Source organism: Uranotaenia lowii, chromosome 1, assembly GCF_029784155.1.
Source record: "Uranotaenia lowii strain MFRU-FL chromosome 1, ASM2978415v1, whole genome shotgun sequence".
NCBI classification, from domain to species: domain Eukaryota; kingdom Metazoa; phylum Arthropoda; class Insecta; order Diptera; family Culicidae; genus Uranotaenia; species Uranotaenia lowii.
In genome coordinates, this window is record NC_073691.1 from 61,877,714 (window position 1) to 61,898,497 (window position 20,784).

General features: G+C 41.4%; 1 protein-coding gene across 7 annotated transcripts in view; it reads right to left on the bottom strand.

The window, feature by feature from the left end:
- Positions 1–2,966: 2,966 nt before the first annotated feature.
- LOC129739384 (protein retinal degeneration B) overlaps positions 2,967–20,784 on the bottom strand; it is a 134,698-nt gene continuing 116,880 nt past the window's right edge. For 5 of the 7 annotated variants that reach the window (XM_055730809.1, XM_055730808.1, XM_055730810.1 and 2 more), the window contains exons 5-10: positions 17,372–17,401; positions 17,140–17,215; positions 14,609–16,812; positions 6,341–6,513; positions 5,181–5,684; positions 2,967–5,015 (exon numbers count right to left, since the gene is read on the bottom strand). In XM_055730809.1, coding sequence (XP_055586784.1) covers positions 5,609–5,684; positions 6,341–6,513; positions 14,609–16,812; positions 17,140–17,215; positions 17,372–17,401 — 2,559 coding nt within the window. In that variant the 3' untranslated portion in view covers positions 2,967–5,015; positions 5,181–5,608. Of the gene's footprint in view, positions 5,016–5,180; positions 6,514–14,608; positions 16,813–17,139; positions 17,216–17,371; positions 17,402–20,784 lie in introns of all 7 variants that reach the window. The other 2 variants (XM_055730812.1, XM_055730813.1) reach the window with 2 other exon arrangements.

Consider the following 20,784-nt stretch of genomic DNA (forward strand, 5'->3'; position numbering starts at 1 on the left):
GTTATGGAACATCGTGAGGGGAATAGATGTAGCCCTCACGCAAAAAACATCCCCAAAAATAATCTAGAATTTAGACCTAGGACAGAAATTCATGGACCTTTTCTTCGCTGACAAACTCGTAAACAACATTACCCCACCTAAGTCAACTACACTCCCGCACTTAGAAGGATACGAAATGGCCATAACAGACGAAAAACTCGCCTAAGAGCAGAAAAAGAAAAAGAAAAGTTCAGCACCGGGACATGACCATATTTCCTATGCACTCCTAAAAGTATTGGACGCTAACATTGTACTAAAAATCTTTGAAATGCTTAGCAAAATATTCGTAAATGTTAACATCCCAGACAGCTGGAGAAAAGTATTAGTTCGACCTATTCAAAAGCCCGGTAGCGATCCAACCAAAGAATCGTCGTATAGACCAATAGCTTTAATGTGTACTTGCCTTAAACTAATCAATGGAGTGATTAAGTCTCGTCTAGAGGAAATATTGACAATTCATAACACTCTTTCCAAGCTAAGTTTCGGTTTCAGAAAGGACTGCTCTGCCATTACCTGTGTACAATATTTAACCAACTATATAAAACAAGCTCAATCCACAAAACAGCAAGTAATCGCCGTCTTTATTGACGGCCTTTGACTCGGTTAAATTAGATTTACTGATGAATCAATTAGAAAGTCTAACAATCCCTCCTAAAATTGTATCCTGGATTGGTCACTACCTAAAAAAAAGAATAATGATTCTTGAATACAACGATGGTACTCTTCAACAAGAAGTAGGTGACGGTCTACCACAAGGTTGTCCCCTGTCTCCACAACTTTTCAACATATATACCACAAATCTACACACCGCTTCATCAGAGGACTGCGAACTCCTGCGATTTGCAGATTTGCAGAATATGTGGAGAAAAAATAGATATAAACAACACACATTGCTACCTTGGATACGTTCTAGATAGGAATCTCACTCACCGAAAACACATAGATCATGTCAGGATGAAGAAATCCAAAAGACTCAATATTATTAAACTATTGGGAAGAAAAAGCTCGGGGTCGAACAAAGAAACTCTAATCAGGGTAGGAAACTCAATTATTCGTAGCAGATTAGAATAAGAGTCCTCTATCTATGGGATAGCATCCAGAACTAACCTACAGAAAATCGAAGTAGTTCAAAACGTCTTTTTAAGATCAGCCATGGGCTACTTGAAAGACACCCCTATTAATGTCATACTCTCAGATACGGGACAGATGCCAATGCAAGTAAGAGCAGAATGGCTTACAAAAAGGGAAATCCTAAGGAGCAAATTCTCTAACAACCAAATAAACAAATTTATAATCAACGCAATTGAGAACGAAGTAGACAACGGTTCATACCTAACTAAAACTGCCAGAAAATACTCAGATCTCGTAGATCAGGTCCATCCAGATGACCCTGAAAGGAACTTTCTGATGAGGAAAAGATTCCTAGAACCCGATATCTCAACTATCATAAAAACCAACAGTAAGAAAGAAAATGTATCGCCTGAAACCTGGAAAAAAGAAATTTTTTGAAGTGTATCACACCAAATACAAAAACTATAATAAAATCTACACTAATGCTTCCAAAAACATACACGGGGTGGCCATAGGGATATTTGACGAAACCGACAAACAGAATCTAGCTGACAAAATAAATGAGAACTACTCTATAACAAATGCCGAACTACTAGCTATCAAAAGTGCTCTAGATTTGGCAAAGAGGAAAGGCTACCAAAAATCTGTGATCTTTACGGACTCGGCCAGTGCCTTCAAAATTCTAATCAATAGAGACAAATGGTACCAGAACTCTCTAGCATGGATGATCATGAAAAGGATTAGAGAGCTTCCAATCGTCGTCAATCTATATCCAATGGGTTCCCAGCCATATAGGCATAAACGGGAACGAAATCGCCGATTACCTTGCAGTACAAGCCACAATGGAAGAACAAACAGATTTTACGGCACTGGTACTAGGTGACGTGCTTCTTACAGCAAAAAGACAGACCTGGAATGAATGGCAATTATTATACCAAGAACAATCGTTGTCGAAAGGAATATTTCACTACCAATTCCACCAAACCGTATCTCCCCACGTCTGGTTCAAAAACCTACTTCTAAACCCGGAAGAATCTAAAAATAAAATGATAGCATAGTGCTTTAAGCAAACACACACAACACTGGAATTGTAACACCGTATAGGGCCGTCAACAGTTTTTTTAAACTTCTTCGGTTTTTTTAATGGAATAAAGTAAAAAAAAAAAAAAAGTCCGTACGATCTCAAGGATCCGCTCAGGACACACGCTCACGAAAGAAAGAAAAGCCAAATTTGGATGGGAAGATAATGGCCTATGTGAAACCTGCAATGAAGAAGAAAATTTGAAACACATCTTGTACGACTGCCCAAGATTCAATACGAAAAGAAGCCAATACTCTACACTTGAGTACTGCAAACCATTAGAAAAAATACTTGAGGAAAACAATGAGTGAGGTCTAACTCTAACAAGTAGTAGAATTTCTGAAAAACAGCAAAATAGCGGTTTAAAACCATACACAACCAAATAAACACCAAAATTCCCAAAAAAGAAACTCTAAAAAAACAAGACAAGAAACTCACAAGCAATAACATCAAAAATCTACAGAGAATCAAAACTCAAGAACTGACACGGCAAGATAGACCTAAATGGTCTTAGCCGTCACTTTAGAGAGTGACACACAGCAAAGGAAAAAAAAATGACGTCTTCCTTATGATTCGTCCGTTTCGTTACGTAAAATCTCAAGCGTGTATTGTGATAGGCGTGAGTCCATGATATGCTTAAGTTGTTCACCTCGAGTAATTACGCGAAGAGGTGGTCGAGAGATCGAATCATCAGAGAAGGACACAAAAGAAGGCCGACAAAATTTGACAAAATTTAATGGATTCTTCAAAGTAGAAAAAAGTTAAGTCAACCGGATCACTAAACATTCTTTTTTTTATTGCACACAGTGGTTTATAACAATTATATTGATACAATTCTGTTACCGGTTTACCGTTTTTTTTTTGTTTTGTTTATCATTCGAGAATAATTCTCTCTACACACAAAGACTTTTCCGAGTTTCATTTCTTCGAGAAAATATAGGTACCTAATCATCAACCCATTCGCGCAATAGAAGTAGGGTAGTTGCCCCAATCATCAGCAGCCACGTGGTCGGTAGAGAAGAAGTGTTTTGTAAAATGCTTTCCGAAAATGAAAATATGTGCCGTCATTTTTGCATAGTTTGCACATGATTGGTTTCAAAGATTTAGTTTGCGCTTCCTTAGAGGAATTCGTCCGTCCCGAAATTTTATATCGTCCTTCGAAAGATTGATCCGCACGATAGTGATACTAGGTAGTTAGTTATGTTCGAGTTATTTTGTTACTTGCTCGTGTAAGTGATAAGTTTAGTTTTGCTTCCAGCGCTGTTGTTTTTTTTTTAATTTTCTTTGCGAAAAATAATATGTTTCTCGTCAATTGTAACACAGTGCAGTTTCTGCTTTTTTTAGTTTAGGGTTTTTTTTCTCTTTAAATTACCACTAAAATTCAACAACTTTGAGTTATTTCCATAAGTAGACTTCGAATCGTTCGCCCTTATCCTTGCCTGTTTTTTATGCAGTGTAGATTGATTTCAATTGTATCATCAACTTTTTACATGTTCTTTACTGTTTTAACTGTTTGCTTCAAGCCTACAGGGATTGTCCATTCAGCGTAGTTCATGTTTTGTGTTGTTTTTAAATGTTTTTATACAAAAAAGTGCATTGGAAGTGGTCGCACAGTTTTAAAATAAAGCGAAACAATAGATTTTTTTTACTTTAATAAGACATCGAAGAAGAATTAAGTTTGAAACTGAGATTCGAAGTTCCGCAAAAACTAAGAAGGGTAAATAACACTTTAAATTGATCGTCACTCCCAATGTACTGATTTTGTATAATAAACGTTTGCTTTGAGAAAAATATAATGATTTTAATGCAAATCAATGACAAAAAAATACTCAAACCTACCAACCCTGAACTTTATTTCAAACTAAACCTTTAAATAGTGAAAATATGTTTATAAAATGTAACTTAAATTCGTATGTTTCAAATAAATTCATACCGAGGAGTATTCATAATAATATCAGTGCAGTGTTGAGATTGCAAATAAGAGGTACTACTATCTAATAATACTACGCGCTAAATGCCGAAACCTAAGTCGATAGAACTAAATGTGAATAACGTTACAGAGATTTTACTTTTACCCATTTCGCCTTAAATGCTACTAACAACAGTGATTTAGAATATCTCATTTTCTTTTCTCATAACGTGGTTACTAATATTCTCACATTTTTGTTTTTTTTTTTCAAAAGACAGTGCTTAATGTAACCTTTTGCTTTCTATTTTTTTAAAGAAAAATATTTCACACTGACCCGATAAAGATACGCAAAAGTCATATTTGATTGAAGTTTCCTTTTGCCGCGTTACGATTCTAGTTCCATCCAGTTTTAGGTTTTTGTTTGTTTCTAACTTATAGCAAAGTTTCCTTCACATTGAGTTGGCTTTCGGGTATTCAAATTTTAACAAACATCCATTGGCGCGTAACAGTAGCGTGGTACGACTGCTAGGTAGATAGATAATTTTTACAACATTGTGTTGTTGCCTGCCCTTTTCTGAATGATTTCTTAAATTACTGTCCATTGTATAGGTCTAATTTTGACATCAAATCGCTTATCTAACAATATACTTATACAGAGTCCAACGCACATTTTACTAATATAAATAACTCTACACATCAGATTCAATAACGAATATTCTTTGTCTCTCTTGCCTCTGTTTTGATTCTTCGTAAATGGGAGGAAGTAATGTTTGTTTCTTTTTGTGAATTTTTGTTCACTAAATGTTATGCTCACTTTCACGTTACATCCACAAATTGTAAACTCTAAGATTCGAACGTTGCGTTCGTTCAACAACTTTTTTTTTCTCAAGAGACAGTCTTCATTGAGCCAGGTACCTGTTCGTGAAGGAAAAGAAAGAAAATTTGAAAATCTACGTAAAAGAGTAATAAGCGTGAAATTGACATTGTCTGAGAGAAGTCGAACAAATTTGCCTAACAGGTTGTGATGAGACATCAATTTCTGAGTGATACAACTAGAGGAAACCACTAGTAGGAACTTACCAAGTGACAGAATCCAACCGCTATCCTTGATATTTGCGCTGCGCTCGTATTGTAGCCACAGTCTATAATACTAAGAACGACAACCTACGCACGAACAACTTGTAGAAACGCGAACTCCTACTAGTAGGTAGACGCGCTAAATACATCGATAAGGTTGCCAAGAGAGGAGATGCAAAATATCGCTCGTAGCAGGACACCATAATTTGCAGCGGGGTCACCACACACTTCCCAATAGTCTTGACTTGTCTACTTAGCCGATTCACGGAGGTTTCCACGAGCCCCAGGAATAATGAATCGGGTGTCATCATTTGTTCTTGAGTTTCAACACTGTATTTAGCTGTTGTAGTTTGTCGGACTTCATCTTCAGATTATAGGGGTGGCATCATTCGGTTGTGTCCACCGGCGGCACAACTCGAAGAGCTTAGACTTCAGTGTAGATATGTTTTACGTTTCAGGAATCCACTGCGCACCGGTGATGAAGTTACCGCTACGCCTGTTTCGTTGCTGCAATCCGTTCCGTAGCCATGGTCAATAAACACGCGCGTTTCGATCCGAGTCGGAGTAAGATTGTTGAAGGAAATTGTATGGTTGATTTATTGGTTTCTTTCGGTTTGTGGGTAGTTTAGGTCTTCACTTTATAGGGGACTTGTTTTTTATTTAAACTGTGGTCATGTGGTGGATTTAAGGGATACACCAAAACATCAAGTGAAGTGCTTAGTAAGAACGGTTTGATTTTTGTGGGGGCACATTGGCACGGCACAGAGTAGCGGCACAAACTATCGTTAGGGAAGCCACGTACAAGCTTTTATTTTGGTCAAGGTTAAAAGTCGGCTACTAACAAACTGTGCGTGTCTTTCTGTATATGGGATTTGTAACAACTGCTGCTGTGGGTGCTTCATTACAACACATACATATAGGTGAGGATCAACGAAACGGGTAACCTGTATCCCTAGTTAATTCAAAGATTTGATTGTTGTTTGGCAACACACGTGTTTAAAAACGACATACAAAACTGGCGTGCGTGTTTGTCTTTTACTTTAAGTCTGCTCGAGGGTTTCTTGCAGTAGTAGTCGTGATTTTGGTTTAAGGGAAGTGATGACGGATAGTGGTTTTGGTTTTGGTGGTGGTGACATTTGGGTTACAGTTAGCCAGGAACAAACCTTCGCCTGCGAATGGACTGGTTCTGGCCGGGCAGGTTAAAGCAACCGCGCGGGATGACCATGCGGGCGTTGCCTTGTGCGGGACGCGATCCTCCCGGAGCCATTAGCGAGCTGAGATGCGCCGCGTAGCCTTCGGTCAGGGGCGTCGCCATCGATTGGTGCTTTTTGCTGACCTGCAAAACGAAAGAAGTCCGCTTAACACACTGCTAGATGTCACAAAGGTCCTTAAAATATTTTTGACAGTTGATCTAATGCTATTCTCCCTTATTAACACTAAAATTCGTGGAAATGTGTTGAAAATTATGAAGATGCCGTTTGGCTTACAAAACACTCCAGCTAGTTTTCAACGAATGATGAATTCAAAAGCACAATAGATTGGAACTTATAGACAGCTGAAGCTCGCCGTAAAACCGAAGTCAACCTACATTATTTTGCTAGGTAACCTCGGTCCTAAAGCGCTATTTTATATCTTTGATTCATTTATCTATTTTTCCCTACTTAGCTTAGCTTAGCTTAGCTTGATCGACTACTCACATCCACCTTAAAATATGGAACCCGAAAATGCTTAATTTATATTTAATAGTTTTTAGCTTGTAATATTAACATTTAACAATTCTTTTTATTGAAATAACATCAACGCATTTCGAACTCCATAATCGCAGGCGTGGCTCAGTAGAATGAATTCCACATCGCCAATGGTTGCTACTCCGTGATTGACCGAGGCCATCAATTTTGATCAGAGATCAAAAGAATGGTGTCTGGGATTGACAACACATTCACAATGTTCAAAACTGATGCTCTCTCTTTTAACATCAATAACGGCGCCGGCCACGTCCTAGTAGTCAATGGATAGGTATGAAAAAAGAGAAAGGGATGAAAGAAAAAAAAATTGTGCATTAGGACCGAGGTTACCTCTGCATCCTAGCAAATAATTTTGTTTGGGAGATTGGGTAAAAGGATTTGATCTGGAGACACTTTTGACTGTGTTGTGATCTTGAAGAATATATTCCTGCACTCCTTTGTGTAGAACGCACGAACTCTTTTTTTATATTTTATCAACTAAAACTTATTAACAGATGATTTTCTAAAGATTTGTTTAAACGAATCCTTACAATATTAGAACTCATTGCTATTATTTGCAATATTTTGAAAAATGAAATTTTATAACATTTTTTTTTACAAAAAAATTGTAATTTTTGTAGTGACAAGAGAAGATACTGTCCATAATCCCTGGATGATTTGCTAAATAATTTTTTTTTCAAATAGCCTCCGATGTTATGCATAAAAAACATAAATAATGACTTATTTATAGATTCAATTCGAAATATTTAATTAAATTATGCCAAGTGAAAAAATTGTGATTGGAATAAAACAGCTTTTGAACACGAAAAAAAAACTATTCAACATTAAATCAGTTATCAAAACATACCTGACAGCTCAACTTAAATTCGATTACTCAAGAAAATAGAGATAAAATGGATACCTCTATTCTTTAAATTTCAAAACTGATGTTGAAATATAAAATGTTTAAAACGTTAAAAATCTTTTGAAATCAGTTAAAAAATTTTAAGTTTAGCCTTAAAAGTTCACTTAATCAGCTTCCAAAGCATCAAACTACATATAAAAAACTCATTAGTTTATTTTCTGCCAAGTTTATGGGAAATCGAACATTGCATTTTGAATACTAAAAGACTATTTTTTAGACATTTTTATCGATTTTGAAAATTGTTTAAAAAAGGAAACCAAAATCATGTTTACGAGGAAACCATTTTTAGATAAACGAAACAAATATATGTAAGAAGAAATCTCATATGGAGTAAAAATTTAGAACGGGCTCACCAAAGCAAAGGGGAATTTTGATCTCAAAGGATCCAGGGCACAGGAATAGCTTCCACTTCCGTTGAAACCATAGCTAACGATACTTGCAACTATGGAGGGACCCGATGTTCGATACTTGACCATTTCTTCCAGGTGTCGACCATTCTTGGCTCAGATGGATCAGGTGATGTTGGGGAGTCTACCGGGTGCGCTTCTTCAGAAGATTCAAATCTAAATGGTGAATTTGTCTTCGGGTTGGCCAGTTCCATAAATTCTTCAATACTCGATCATTTCTTTTAAAATCTTCACAAATTTTCAATTTTTGGAATTTCAATTCTCATTTATCTATTTTTCCCTACTATTTATTAACTATTAGGTCGTGGCCGGCGCCGTTATTTTTTTTTTTTTTTAACTTCGTTTATTTGAAACGGCTCATACCGAAGGTTTTAAAGAGCCAAACCCTTGTTTTTGTATTTACAATTCATACATTGTGTAGTTGAAGAAAGAAGAATAAAGAAAAGGGAAAAAGAATTTAAACACGAAGATCTATAGATTTAAAGAAAAGGTATAATTCGAACATGTAATCTAGGTCCACCGCAGCCAACACATCCCTCACTGGAACATTAGGTGGTTTCCCTCGGGCCCGAAGGGAGTCTATTAAGTTCGCTCTGGCGATAAGGTGGTCCTCACAAGACCAAACAAGATGCTCGACATCATGGTAACCCTGGCCACAACCACACAAATTGCTGCTAGCGAGATTTACACGAAAGAGTAACGCGTCTAAGGAACAATGATTGGACATGAGACGGGAAAATGTTTTAATAAAATCCCGACTCAGGTCCAATCTATTGAACCAGGGTTTAAGGCTTACCTTTGGGATAATCGAGTGGAGCCACCGACCCAACTCATCTTCGTTCCATTTGCGCTGCCAGTTGACAATAGCGTTTCTCCGGACTAAAAAGTAGAATTCGTTGTAGGCGATTTGACGCTGATAAGTGTCGCCTTCAACCGCACCCACCTTTGCAAGAGAGTCTGCCCTCTCATTGCCCGGTATCGAGCAATGTGAGGGGACCCAAACAAATGTGATTGCAGAACAGCGTCTAGATAAAGCAGTCAACGTTACCCGTATCTTCTCAAGAAAGTACGGTGAGTTCTTTCCGGGCCTTATTGAACGAATAGCCTCAATAGAGCTAAGACTATCCGTTACAATATAGTAGTGTTCAACGGGACGTGTCACTATACAATCAAGTGCACAATGAATAGCTGCCAATTCCGCGATGTATACTGAGCATGGAGATTGAAGACTGTAAGAGGCACTAAAATTTTGGTTGAACACTCCAAACCCGGTACATTCGTCTATCAGGGATCCATCAGTAAAGTACATTTTATCAGCATCGACGTGTCCATACTTGGCATCAAAAAGCCTAGGAACAATAAGACAACGATGTTGTTCCGGTATTCCACGGATTTCCTGCTGCATGGACAAATCAAACTGGACAGAGGAAGAGTCGTAGTCAGAGTGAAAAACACGAACGGGAGAGTAAGACGAAGGATTAACCTGCATAGACATGAATTCATGATATATAGTCATATACCTGGTTTGAAGATTGTGCTCCAGTAGCTTTTCAAAATTTGCAATCACCAATGGGTTCATGATCTCACACCTGATGAGGAACCGGAGAGATAATGAATAAAATCGATCTCTCAGTGGGAGTACGCCTGCCAAAACTTCAAGACTCATTGTGTGCGTTGAGGGCATACAACCCAGGGCTATTCGTAAACAACGATATTGAATACGCTCGAGTTTAATGAGGTGTGTTTTGGCAGCTGATTGGAAACAGAAACTGCCGTACTCCATTACTGAGAGAATAGTTGTTCTATAGAGTTTTATTAGATCTTCTGGATGGGCTCCCCACCAGGTGCCGGTAATTGTTCGGAGAAAATTAATTCTTTGCTGACATTTTCCTTTCAGATACTCAATATGAGCTCGCCAGGTGCACTTGGAATCAAACCAAACCCCAAGATACTTAAAACACCTCGATTGAGTGATCGTTCTGCCTAGGAGTTGAAGCTTAGGTTGAGCAGGTCTACGTTTCTTAGTGAAAACTACCATCTCCGTTTTCTGTGGAGAGAACTCAATCCCAAGCCCCAATGCCCAGGATGACAATCTGTCTAAAGTATCTTGTAAAGGCCTGTGCAGATTAAACTCTGTAGATCCTGTTACAGATACTACACTGTCATCTGCAAGTTGTCTCAGTGTGCAGCCTTCAGAGATACAACTGTCGATGTCACTTACGTAAAAGTTATACAAAAGAGGACTCAAACATGAACCTTGAGGTAGGCCCATGTATGAAGTCCTTCTTATTGCAATATCTCCTTGCGCAAAGTTAAGGTGTTTCTCACAAAGCAAACTGTATAAGATGTTGTTCAATAGAGGAGGCAGACCCCGGGAGTGTAATTTTTCTGACAAAACCTCTATTGAGACTGCATCAAAAGCTCCCTTTATGTCTAGAAATACCGAAGCCATTTGCTCACGTTTTGCATACGCTATTTGTATCTCTGAAGACAGCAGAGCAAGACAATCGTTTGTCCCTTTACCCCTACGAAACCCAAATTGAGTATCTGATAGGAGGCCATTTGTTTCCACCCATTTATCCAATCGGAACAAAATCATTTTCTCCATCAATTTCCGTATACAAGACAACATCGCTATTGGGCGATACGAATTAAAATCGGACGCAGGTTTACCAGGCTTTTGGATTGCAATAACTCTCACTTGTCTCCAATCTTCAGGAACAATGTTATGTTCCAAAAATTGATTAAATAAATTTAACAAGCGAAATTTTGCAATGTCCGGGAGATTTTTCAACAAGTTAAACTTAATTTGATCAATTCCCGGAGCCGAATTGTTACAGGAGAGAAGAGCAAGTGAGAATTCTACCATGGAAAAGCGAGAGTCCAGTTCACTCCTTCCTGGAGGCACATTCCGAATTATTTTTTGCACAGGTGTGGAATCTGGACAGATTTTTCGTGCAAAGTTAAAGATCCAACTATGGCTATATTCTTCGCTCTCATTAGTTGAAGTACGGTTACGCATGCGTCGTGCCACTTTCCACAATGTACTTAAGGACGTTTCTCGTGACAAACCTCCCACAAAATTACGCCAATACGCCAGTTTTTTTCCTTTGATCAACTTTTTGAATTGATTTTCAAGGGAAGAGTACAGTTGGAAGTTGTCAAGTGTACCATGCTTTCGGAAGGCTTTAAATGCATTCGATTTTTCGGCATGCAATTGGGAACACTGGTTGTCCCACCATGCATTGGGAGGTGTTCGACGAATCGATGAGTTTAGGATGGGTTTCGTTTGAGATTGAACCGCACTTTCATAAATCAAGCGAGCAAGGAAGTTATATTCCTCCATGGGCGGTAAGCCAATTACACGATCTAGGTTTGTCGTAATCGTATCTGCATATTTCTTCCAGTCGATGTGTCTTGTAAGGTCATATGTCATATTTATTGTGTTTGAAGAGTTAACCCCATTGGTGATTGTAATTTCGATAGGCAAGTGATCACTACCATTGGGATCATGGACCACCTTCCACTGGCAATCCAATGATAGTGAATTTGAGCAGAGTGAGAGGTCAATAGCACTTTGTCTTGCAGGAGGTTTAGGCACTCGTGTTTTTTCACCCGTGTTCAATACAGTTAAATTGAATCTGTCGCAAATGTCATAGATAAGAGTGGAACGACTATCGTCAACTTGCTCTCCCCAGACAGTTCCATGTGAATTGAAATCACCAAGGATCAACCTTGGCTCAGGGAGCACTGAGCATAGGTCCTCTAGGTGACTCGGATCCACTGCAACTCTCTGCGGCCAGTACAAACTGACAACACATAAGTCCTTACCTCTTATAGTTGTATGGCAAGCAACCGCTTCAATTCCGCCTGATAAAGGAAGGTTGATTCTGTAAAAGGAGTGGCGCTTATTGATCCCCAAAAGCACCCCTCCATAAGAATCGTCACGATCCAGACGGACAACATTGAAATCGTGGAATAAGATGTTAGATTGAGAAGAAAGCCAAGTTTCGGACAAAGCAAAAATATCGCAATTAGTTCTATGAATCAAAAAGTTGAACGCATCCATTTTTGGAATAAGACTACGACAATTCCACTGTAAAACAGTGATATCTCTGACCTCTCGGACTTGATTAGTCATCGAGAGAGATAAACACTGAAAGAAGGGGCCAAGTTTGCATCAATTGCTGAAAAAATGTCTTTACCATGGGGAGCATTGAAGTAACAATACATCTAACGGAATCAGAAACATTAAAGGACGAGAATATTCCGTTAATAATGTCAGATAGTTTAAAAATCCCGGATAGATTAGGTGTTGCCGACGAAACCACGTTCGATGTTGGAGTTTTTGATGTTCCGGCGACAGCTGGGTTATTTGGTGTCGAAATTGTCGCACGGAATCCAGGTGGAATTTCTTCTGGTTCATTTTTTTCAGTTGGTTTATTGGCAAAGCTGAAGGCTGGGGAAACCGCGGGGGTTCGTCTTGGAATTTTAGCAGAAGACGCTTTAGTACGCTTCCTGGAGTACCCTGATAGAACGAATGGGCGCCCTTCATCAGCCGAATCTGAATCCACTACATCAACTGGCAGAGCAGCAAAAACATTGTTAGATTGAGTGGGGGTCGGAGGAGAGGCGTTCTTTAAAATGGCTGCATAAGAACGATTGGATCGTTTTTTTAAAGAACGCCTCTGTTTATCCCAGCGACTTTTGAATACCTCGCACAAGGAGATATCATGAGGTGAGTCTCCGCAATATACACATTTCTGCTCTATTGCTGAGCAAGCTCCAACTTCATGACTCTCCCCACACTTGGGACAACGCGTCTTGTGACAGCAATGGGACGCTGTGTGCCCCAATTTAATGCAATTTTTGCATTCCATTGGACGAGGCACAAAAAGCCGCACAGGAAGCCTTAAAATCCCGTCTATCAAGACATAGTGAGGGAGGGCGGTACCCTCGAAGGTTACACGAAATGAGGCTGACGGTGAATATTTTTTGACTCCATTTTCGGTGGTAGCAATCGAGAGTTGACGGCAGTCCAGGATTTTAACCGAGGTCGAATCGAGGCTCTTGAATTTGCCCATCCCTTTAGCCAAAATATATTCACACGTCAGGCTCATTTCAGTGATCACGCCCTCAATCTCTACATTTCGAGACGGGATGAAAACGTGATACTCTAGCCTGAAAAAGTCGCTAGCAACAATTTCATTTGCGGCCTTTAAGCTAGCCACAATGACACGCAATTTATTTGGTCTTATCCGAGACACTTCGGTTACGGAGGACCACCTTGCCAGATCTTTTGTGATCTGAATAAAATTTAAAGGTTTCGATTTGGGCCGGAAATAAACCACCCATGGACCAGAAAAAGACGAGCCCTCTGGGTAGACCCTGAGTCGGGAAGACTTCCGAGCAGTTTCGACAGAATTCACATCCATCAAAACTGCCTGGCGTGACCCCCCGCCTTCGGTCATAATTTATAACGAAGACTAAAAAGTCCACCGTAATAAAAAATGTACGAAGCTACACAATTCGAATAAAAGATAAAAGAAAGTAATAAAGGAAAAGGGAAATGAAATACCTGTAGATACAATTATGAATTGAACCAATTTGTTGTGGTTTGGGTTCCAGCTATGCCTCTGGTGATGTGACTTCAACCAATGCAATGGCAGCTACCTCGTTGCTCGTTGGCAGTGTCGATAGTGCTTCCGATCAGCAAAACACGATTTCCAATCGGATCTAGGCGTCCTCCGTCTTCGCAACCCGCTTGCGGCAACCAATTCCGAATCCTTCAGGTGTCCCGACGGTTTACACTCCCGGACGAGTGGGGCGAACAACCAGCACGTTTTGGGGGATGATGGCTTTGGAGAAGTTGTTGATGGCAACAAATAAATTTCTGCTCCGAGTGCCGTTGCTGTTCGGCAATTGACGACCGAACCAGAAGATAATTAACCACACTTTGTGGAAATTGCAGCGTTTATTGAAAACAAACTTAACTTCAAAGTTTTGCTACGGTAGCGAGAAAAAATGCGTCCGTACAAGTCGACCTACTGCGATCGAATCCAGCGCCGTTATTGATGTTCAAAGAGAGAGCATCAGTTTTGAACATTGAGAATGAGCTTCTAGTCCCAAGAACCATTATTTTGGCCTTTGTACAAAATTGGTGGCCTCGGTCAATCACGGAGTAGTAACCATTGACGATGTGGCTCTTGTTCTATTGAGCCACGCCAGCGATCGTGGAACTCGAGGTGATTGTTATCATAATTTGATTTTGAACGTTTTTGAAAAATCCGTTACCCTGGCTGACCCTCAAATTTGCTCCATAATACCTAACATTAGAATGCTATCTCGAAAAGAATATTGCGCTGTTCAACTTACCTTGCCAACGATGAATATCTGCTTCGGTTTCAGCCCGATGTTCGTATACACGCTGATGTCTTTACTGCTGCCGTACGCCAGATGCACCACCAGCCCGTGGTTCTGGATCAAATTGTTCAGATAAGCAGCCTTGTGACCCAGAGGATCCGTCGAAAGACCATCGGCAAACGAGACCAGCCCATGGGGGAAGTTGTGTTGACTTAGCCACGAAAGCACACGCTGCTGCTGCATATCAGGGCGACCAGTAATGTAGATTAGCAAATAGCCCAGCTCTTGCCAGTGCCTGCAGACGTCCACTGCCCCGGCTCTGACCTTCGGATCTTTCCCGGTAACGGAGACCGACGCGGTAAATGAGCCATCGATGCTGAACACAACGCATTCGGTTTTCGGTGGAACCACGGCCAGATAAAAATCAACCGAGGTGTGATCACCCCTCACAACCATTTTAACAGGGTAAATACCATAGCCCAGACTTCTTTCGTCGGGAATAACATAGGAAACGCGACCGTTTTTGTCTGTTGTTTCAGTGGCAACCTGGATCCACTCGCCGCCAGGCGGATCCTTCATTACGTGGATGTCAACTTTCTCCCCGGCCAGCGTAATCATATCCAATGGTCCGTACATGAAGCGAGCGACCATTTTCTGCGGTTCACCTTCCCTCACAATCACATCATTGGCACGATGATTGGCGGTGACGTTTTTAAGCTTCACTGAGGTTCGTTTCTTGTTCCATTTCTCGCGAGGTTGCGCCGGTCGGAACGATGAAATCTCTTTATCGTCCGATCCAACCAGAGTAAGATTGTCGAACCGGCCGATTTGTCGCAGGATGAATGCAATCACATCACTCGATTCCCAGTAGCTGGCGTGGAACAAATGGGGAAGTGCATGAGCCGGGAAGTTGCTTAGCCCATCGGGACAGTAGAGAGCGTAGTCGAGTCTTTTGGAGCCCCACCAGCGCTGTTGAAGCTGATTGATGGTGGTTAAAGGAACGTTGTCGATCATACCGGATACGGTGCTCTGGATCGATGCATCCGAGAGCCGTCTTGGCGGTGGACCATCGCTAAAAATTTGTGGACTGGACTGTATCAGCTCCAGCAGGTGATAAGGTTGTCCATTACCGAGTGGGTACTTGGCATACCTCGGTACGTTGACAGGCGCAAGCATTGAGAAGCGAGCACTCAGCAGTGGTTCTAGTCGGGACGCAGTAGGATCGGTAGGATGAAATAGGTTGTAGATCTGCATGCATGACGGCTTGTTTGCTCCATAACGGCTATCGCTAAGCCTTCGAGCCGCTAGAACAACTGCCAGTGGGCTTCCAAACATGAAGAAATCTCCGACTTCAAAGTCGAACTTTGGCAAACGCGAATCACTCGTCGATGAAGACCTACGTCTGGGTGAAGGCGCTGTTAACAGTTTGTTGGCGTCCAAGTCGTTCACTTCCATAAAGTCTACAATGTGATCCAATCCAGAAGCTTCGCTACCATGACGGGCATTATTTCTACACAGTGCATCATGAACTAGAACGCTTCCCATGGAATCCCCAATAAGGGCTACCTGTCCGCTAAAACCTTTTCCTTCTTCAGTCTTTAGGAATTCAGCATAAACTAGATTGGCACTTGCCACTGCACGGTTCACTGAATCTTGGAAATCCGGCGAGCAGGTCGTCAGCAGCGGAATTGCGCCAATCGGAATATCGGTAAGGTTAGGAATGTCCGCAGTAGAAGGTGAAGCGTCGAACGAGTACGGACTCAAGCTGGACAATATCCCCAGGGCATCCGTACAAACCGAAGGGCACGGAACCAACCGGATAACTACATGCCCCACCAGCGAGGGATAATGCTGTCGCATGACCGACTCGAACGCTCCCCGAAAAGTTGTTACGTCCGACTTTTTGGCGGTCATATCCGAACTTGCGTCCAGAACACTTCCCGAGTGCATCACCAGAACTAGAACCGTTGTCGGGCATGAGGCATGGCTTGGCGAACCGGGCGGAGATTCAGTCCCATTGCCCCGGTCCATGCTTGAGGATGCTCCCAGCGTTGGTCGACGACTTCCCCTTTCGGAGGCCACCCGTTGCAGGTAACTGTGACTGAAGATAGAATCCTCCTGGTTCTTTGCGCTCACAATCGGGGGACTGTCATCTTCCTCGGCTAGCAACTCTAGCGAACTCCACTTTGCCAGAGAGGCTTGTTCGCCAAGATCACCTGTTGGTTGAACAACGACTTTATGTTAGAAACATTCACAGAGAAAATTCGCTTAAAGAAAGTTCAAGAAATAATATAATAAAATCTTAAGAAAGAAAATGAACATACCACGTGCTTTAGGATTAAAACAGTAACGTGCCGAAATTAAAGTCATGCAACAACGTGGTTGTTAGTATTGGATATATTAGTTTGTATGTTGGTAGTAAAAGTTGTCGAGGTGGAAAGCAATGAGGAAAAATAAGGTTGTTAATCTTTTGATAATTAAATGAAAATAATCCATTCGATAGACTAGGAAAGCAATAAGCTTGGAAACAAAGGTTAAATTACCTAAACAGTCGAAGAACTCCTCCTCGGATCCGGATTTAGAATCGACCTCCAGCTTTTCCATCCGCCAGTTGGCAACCTGGAAGCATCGTCCGAACACGTTAGATGGAATGCAATTTTATGACGGTTTAACAAGAATAGCCAGATTTTACGTTTACGACAAAAATATTATAAAGAAAAAAACTTAAGCCAATACATAAACGGAAAGAGAATTTTACAATTGAACCAAACTTACATTCTTTTTTAACACTTTGTGATTCGCTATCTGTGTGTGTAATAGATACAGGAGAAAGTACATTAAAATTAAAACGTGAAGATAAGGTGTGTCGTGAAATGAAAATCTACAAAAAATGACGGAACTAAACAAAGAATCTTAAGTTTTATCGGATTGGATAATATAAAAAAAGTTTAAGAATCATCGATGGTAGCCCATTATACCGAAATTTGCATATTTATCCAAGTAGTACACTACACAGCATGAGGTAATTTCAACAATTTGCCTTTTTGGCTTAGTTCGGACTTCAAACGAAATCGAGGAACATGTTTTGTAAAATATGTTTATTTTTTGTAGCATTGGGTTTGGAGGCGCATTTTAATGAACTGTCAATCAAAGACAACAAGACATGAAGTTCAACAAAGCGCCTGGAATCGATTGCATTCCTGCTGAAATGGTCAAAGCCGACCTTGCCTTGTCAGCACACATGTTGCACCGTCATTTCCCTGACATTTGGCTCCGACGGCAACAAGTTGGATTCCGATCCGGACGATCATGTGTGGTCCACATCACAACACTACGAATCATACTGGAACAAATCAACGTATTCCAGGACTCTCTTCTGCTGGTTGTAGGATACAGATGAAAATATCAGAAATGAATAGTTTTAAATAATGGTTAAACATTATCCAGAATCCGACACTGGTGTTCGTTGATTTCGAAAAAGCATTCGACCGACTGAACCACGAAAACATCTGGGCTGCTCTTAGGCGACAACGAGTCCCAGAGAATCTAGTCCATCTCATCGAAGTACAGTACTAGGCATTTTCGTGCAAGGTCTTGCACGACGGTGTCTTGTCCGAACCAATCCCGGTAACTGCTGGAGTAAGATAAGGATGTACCTACACACTAAGATTGCAAATTTTACCCTCGGGATAACGACTCTCCGAACCACAGGGAAATTGCTGAATCTATTCGAAGTTCGTATGCAAAACCTCCTGAATCTCGAGACGTTTCATTTCTCCTGAAATCGGGGACAAAATTTCCACGAAAGCACAGGTACCCGAACAATCGTCCTGTATCATGGGAAAACTTGGGCTGTCAACCGTTCTCTGTTGCGTTTTTCATAGTTTATCCTTTTCTATCTAATGCGTTATATTTCGTATAGTATCCGTCCAGGCTGTAAATCAAAGTTGGAAAAGCGGGAGTTGCAGCAAGTCTAGCGGGAGAAGGCGTTCGTTTTGAATAAAAATCCAGCAGGTCGAGGAACTGACCGTCGCGTCGTAGTATTCAAAAATCAACCGGATTGCTGGAACAGAACACTGAAAGAAATGCTTAAATAATCTGGAGAACCAGCTGAACATAGAAAATACCGCTGGAATCAGCAGGAACTAAAAAAACTTCCCAATCTTTTTTCAGGCAACATATCGAGCAAATAAACACAAAAATCAGGACTAGCAGTAAATTCTAAATAATACACTATTCATCTTATTAATAAATGTGTTTTTCATTTGATAAGTGTTAACTTTTTCAAAATAAATCCCTCATTTCAATGTAAATATCGAAAGGGGACAGTCTTGAGCCTATAGGAAGATTACGAAACGTTCCTGCACTCCCCAGGAGAAAACTGTTTCGAATCTACAGGTTATTTTGAGATCGTCCTGTAATTTTCAGCTGTTCAACTCAACTGAAAATGCAGGACGAAATCGTCCCGACCAAAGGCAAAAAGATTAAGTGTGTATCTTATCACCGCAACTTTTTCTCAACGTAATGGCTGAGATCTTGACTGGATCGATTGACTGTAGACCAATCCGAGGATTGCCATGGAATCCTTCGGCAGTGGAGCAACTGAACCGCCTTGACCTAACTAACGATATTGTTTTGCACGCCCAAAGACAACAAGACATGCAGAGCAAACTCGACGACCTCACCGAAAGCTCCAAGGCAGCAGGTCTCAAAGTTCAAAGTCAATGTCGGAAAGACCATGTTGATGCGACTCAATACAGAAAATTGTTGAGATTCGTCTCATCAAAGCAATCGATGAGATGAATAGCAACACACGCATGCTGTTTGTTTGTAATGAATAAACAATTAGTAATCGTTAATAACCATGGAAATGGTTTAGTATTTAAAGTAGCGAATTAGATAGAATGAAAGTATACCAAGAACAGAATAAGTCTCTCTTTTCCACTGCCCAAAGTGCTGCACAACAGTTATGGGCCCAGCTTTAGTGGAAAGGAAGAGAAGAAGGATCGCTAAGAATCAAAAGTGGCAGTAAGAGCCAGCGCCGAAGAAAGGACAGGAGCCGAAGCGCGGAAGTACAACGAACAAGGAACCATTGAAAGGTCATCGAGGCAGGAACCGGAGCCACTGAAAGGTCGTCGGTGCAGAGTCATATGGAGGTCGTTGAGCCGGGGCCACTGGAAGTTCATTGAGCCGGAGACCGTGGAAGGTTGTCGGTCCAATGCCCAACTAACTAGAAATTCATCGAATCGGGCAGGCAGGTGGAGGTCGACAAGCCAGGAAACACGGGAGGTCGTCGAGTAGGGTCCATGGAAGGTCGTTTGGATCCTTGGAAGGTCGGTGTGTCGAGAGCCACCGGAAGGTCGTCGTGCCATTGGTGAGGCATCGGGCCAAATGGAGAGCGTCGAGCCGGAACCAACAAGGTCCTCGAACCGGAGCCACTAGGAGATCGTCGGACCGGTGTCATGGAAGGTCGTTGGGTTGGAGCGATTAGTAGCGGAACAGAATCACTGGTAGGTCGATGGACCGGAAGCCATGGAAGGTTTGCGGGCCGGTAGAATGGAAGATCGTCAATTCAGAAACCAGGAGGAAGTCGTCGGGCCAGGAGCCAAGAGGACTGGAGAACCACGGGGTACCACGGAAGAGGTCAAGCCGGTGCAATGGGAGGTCGTCGGACTGGAAAGCCAAGTGAAAGTCGCCGCGCTGGACCACTAGAAGCGCCGGGCCTCAGAAAAGGCGTCAAGACAGAAGGGAAGCTTCGATTCGCAGGAAAAGCGCCGAGACCAGAGCCATGGAAGTTCGTCGGGCCAAAGCCATTGGAAGGTCGTTGGACTGGAAGGTCGTCGTGCCAGATCCCTGTGGAGGCCGTGGAACTGGTGCTATGGAAGGTCATCGAGTTGCAACAGGGGCGAGAGCGTGATCCGGTGCGTGCGTTGAAGAGGAGTAGTCCCATCTTCAGGAGGAGCCGCCGGAGGCAGTTAGAAGGCTGCAAAATGTGTGCGTTGAGGAGGAGTGTTGAGATTCGTCTCATCGAAGCGATCGATGAGATGAATAGCAACACACGCATGCTGTTTGTTTATAATGAATAAACAATTAGTAATCGTAACCATGGAAATGGTTCAGTACTTAAGGTAGCGAACTAGACAGAATTAAAGTATTGCAAGTTCTATCACCAAGAACAGAATAAGTCT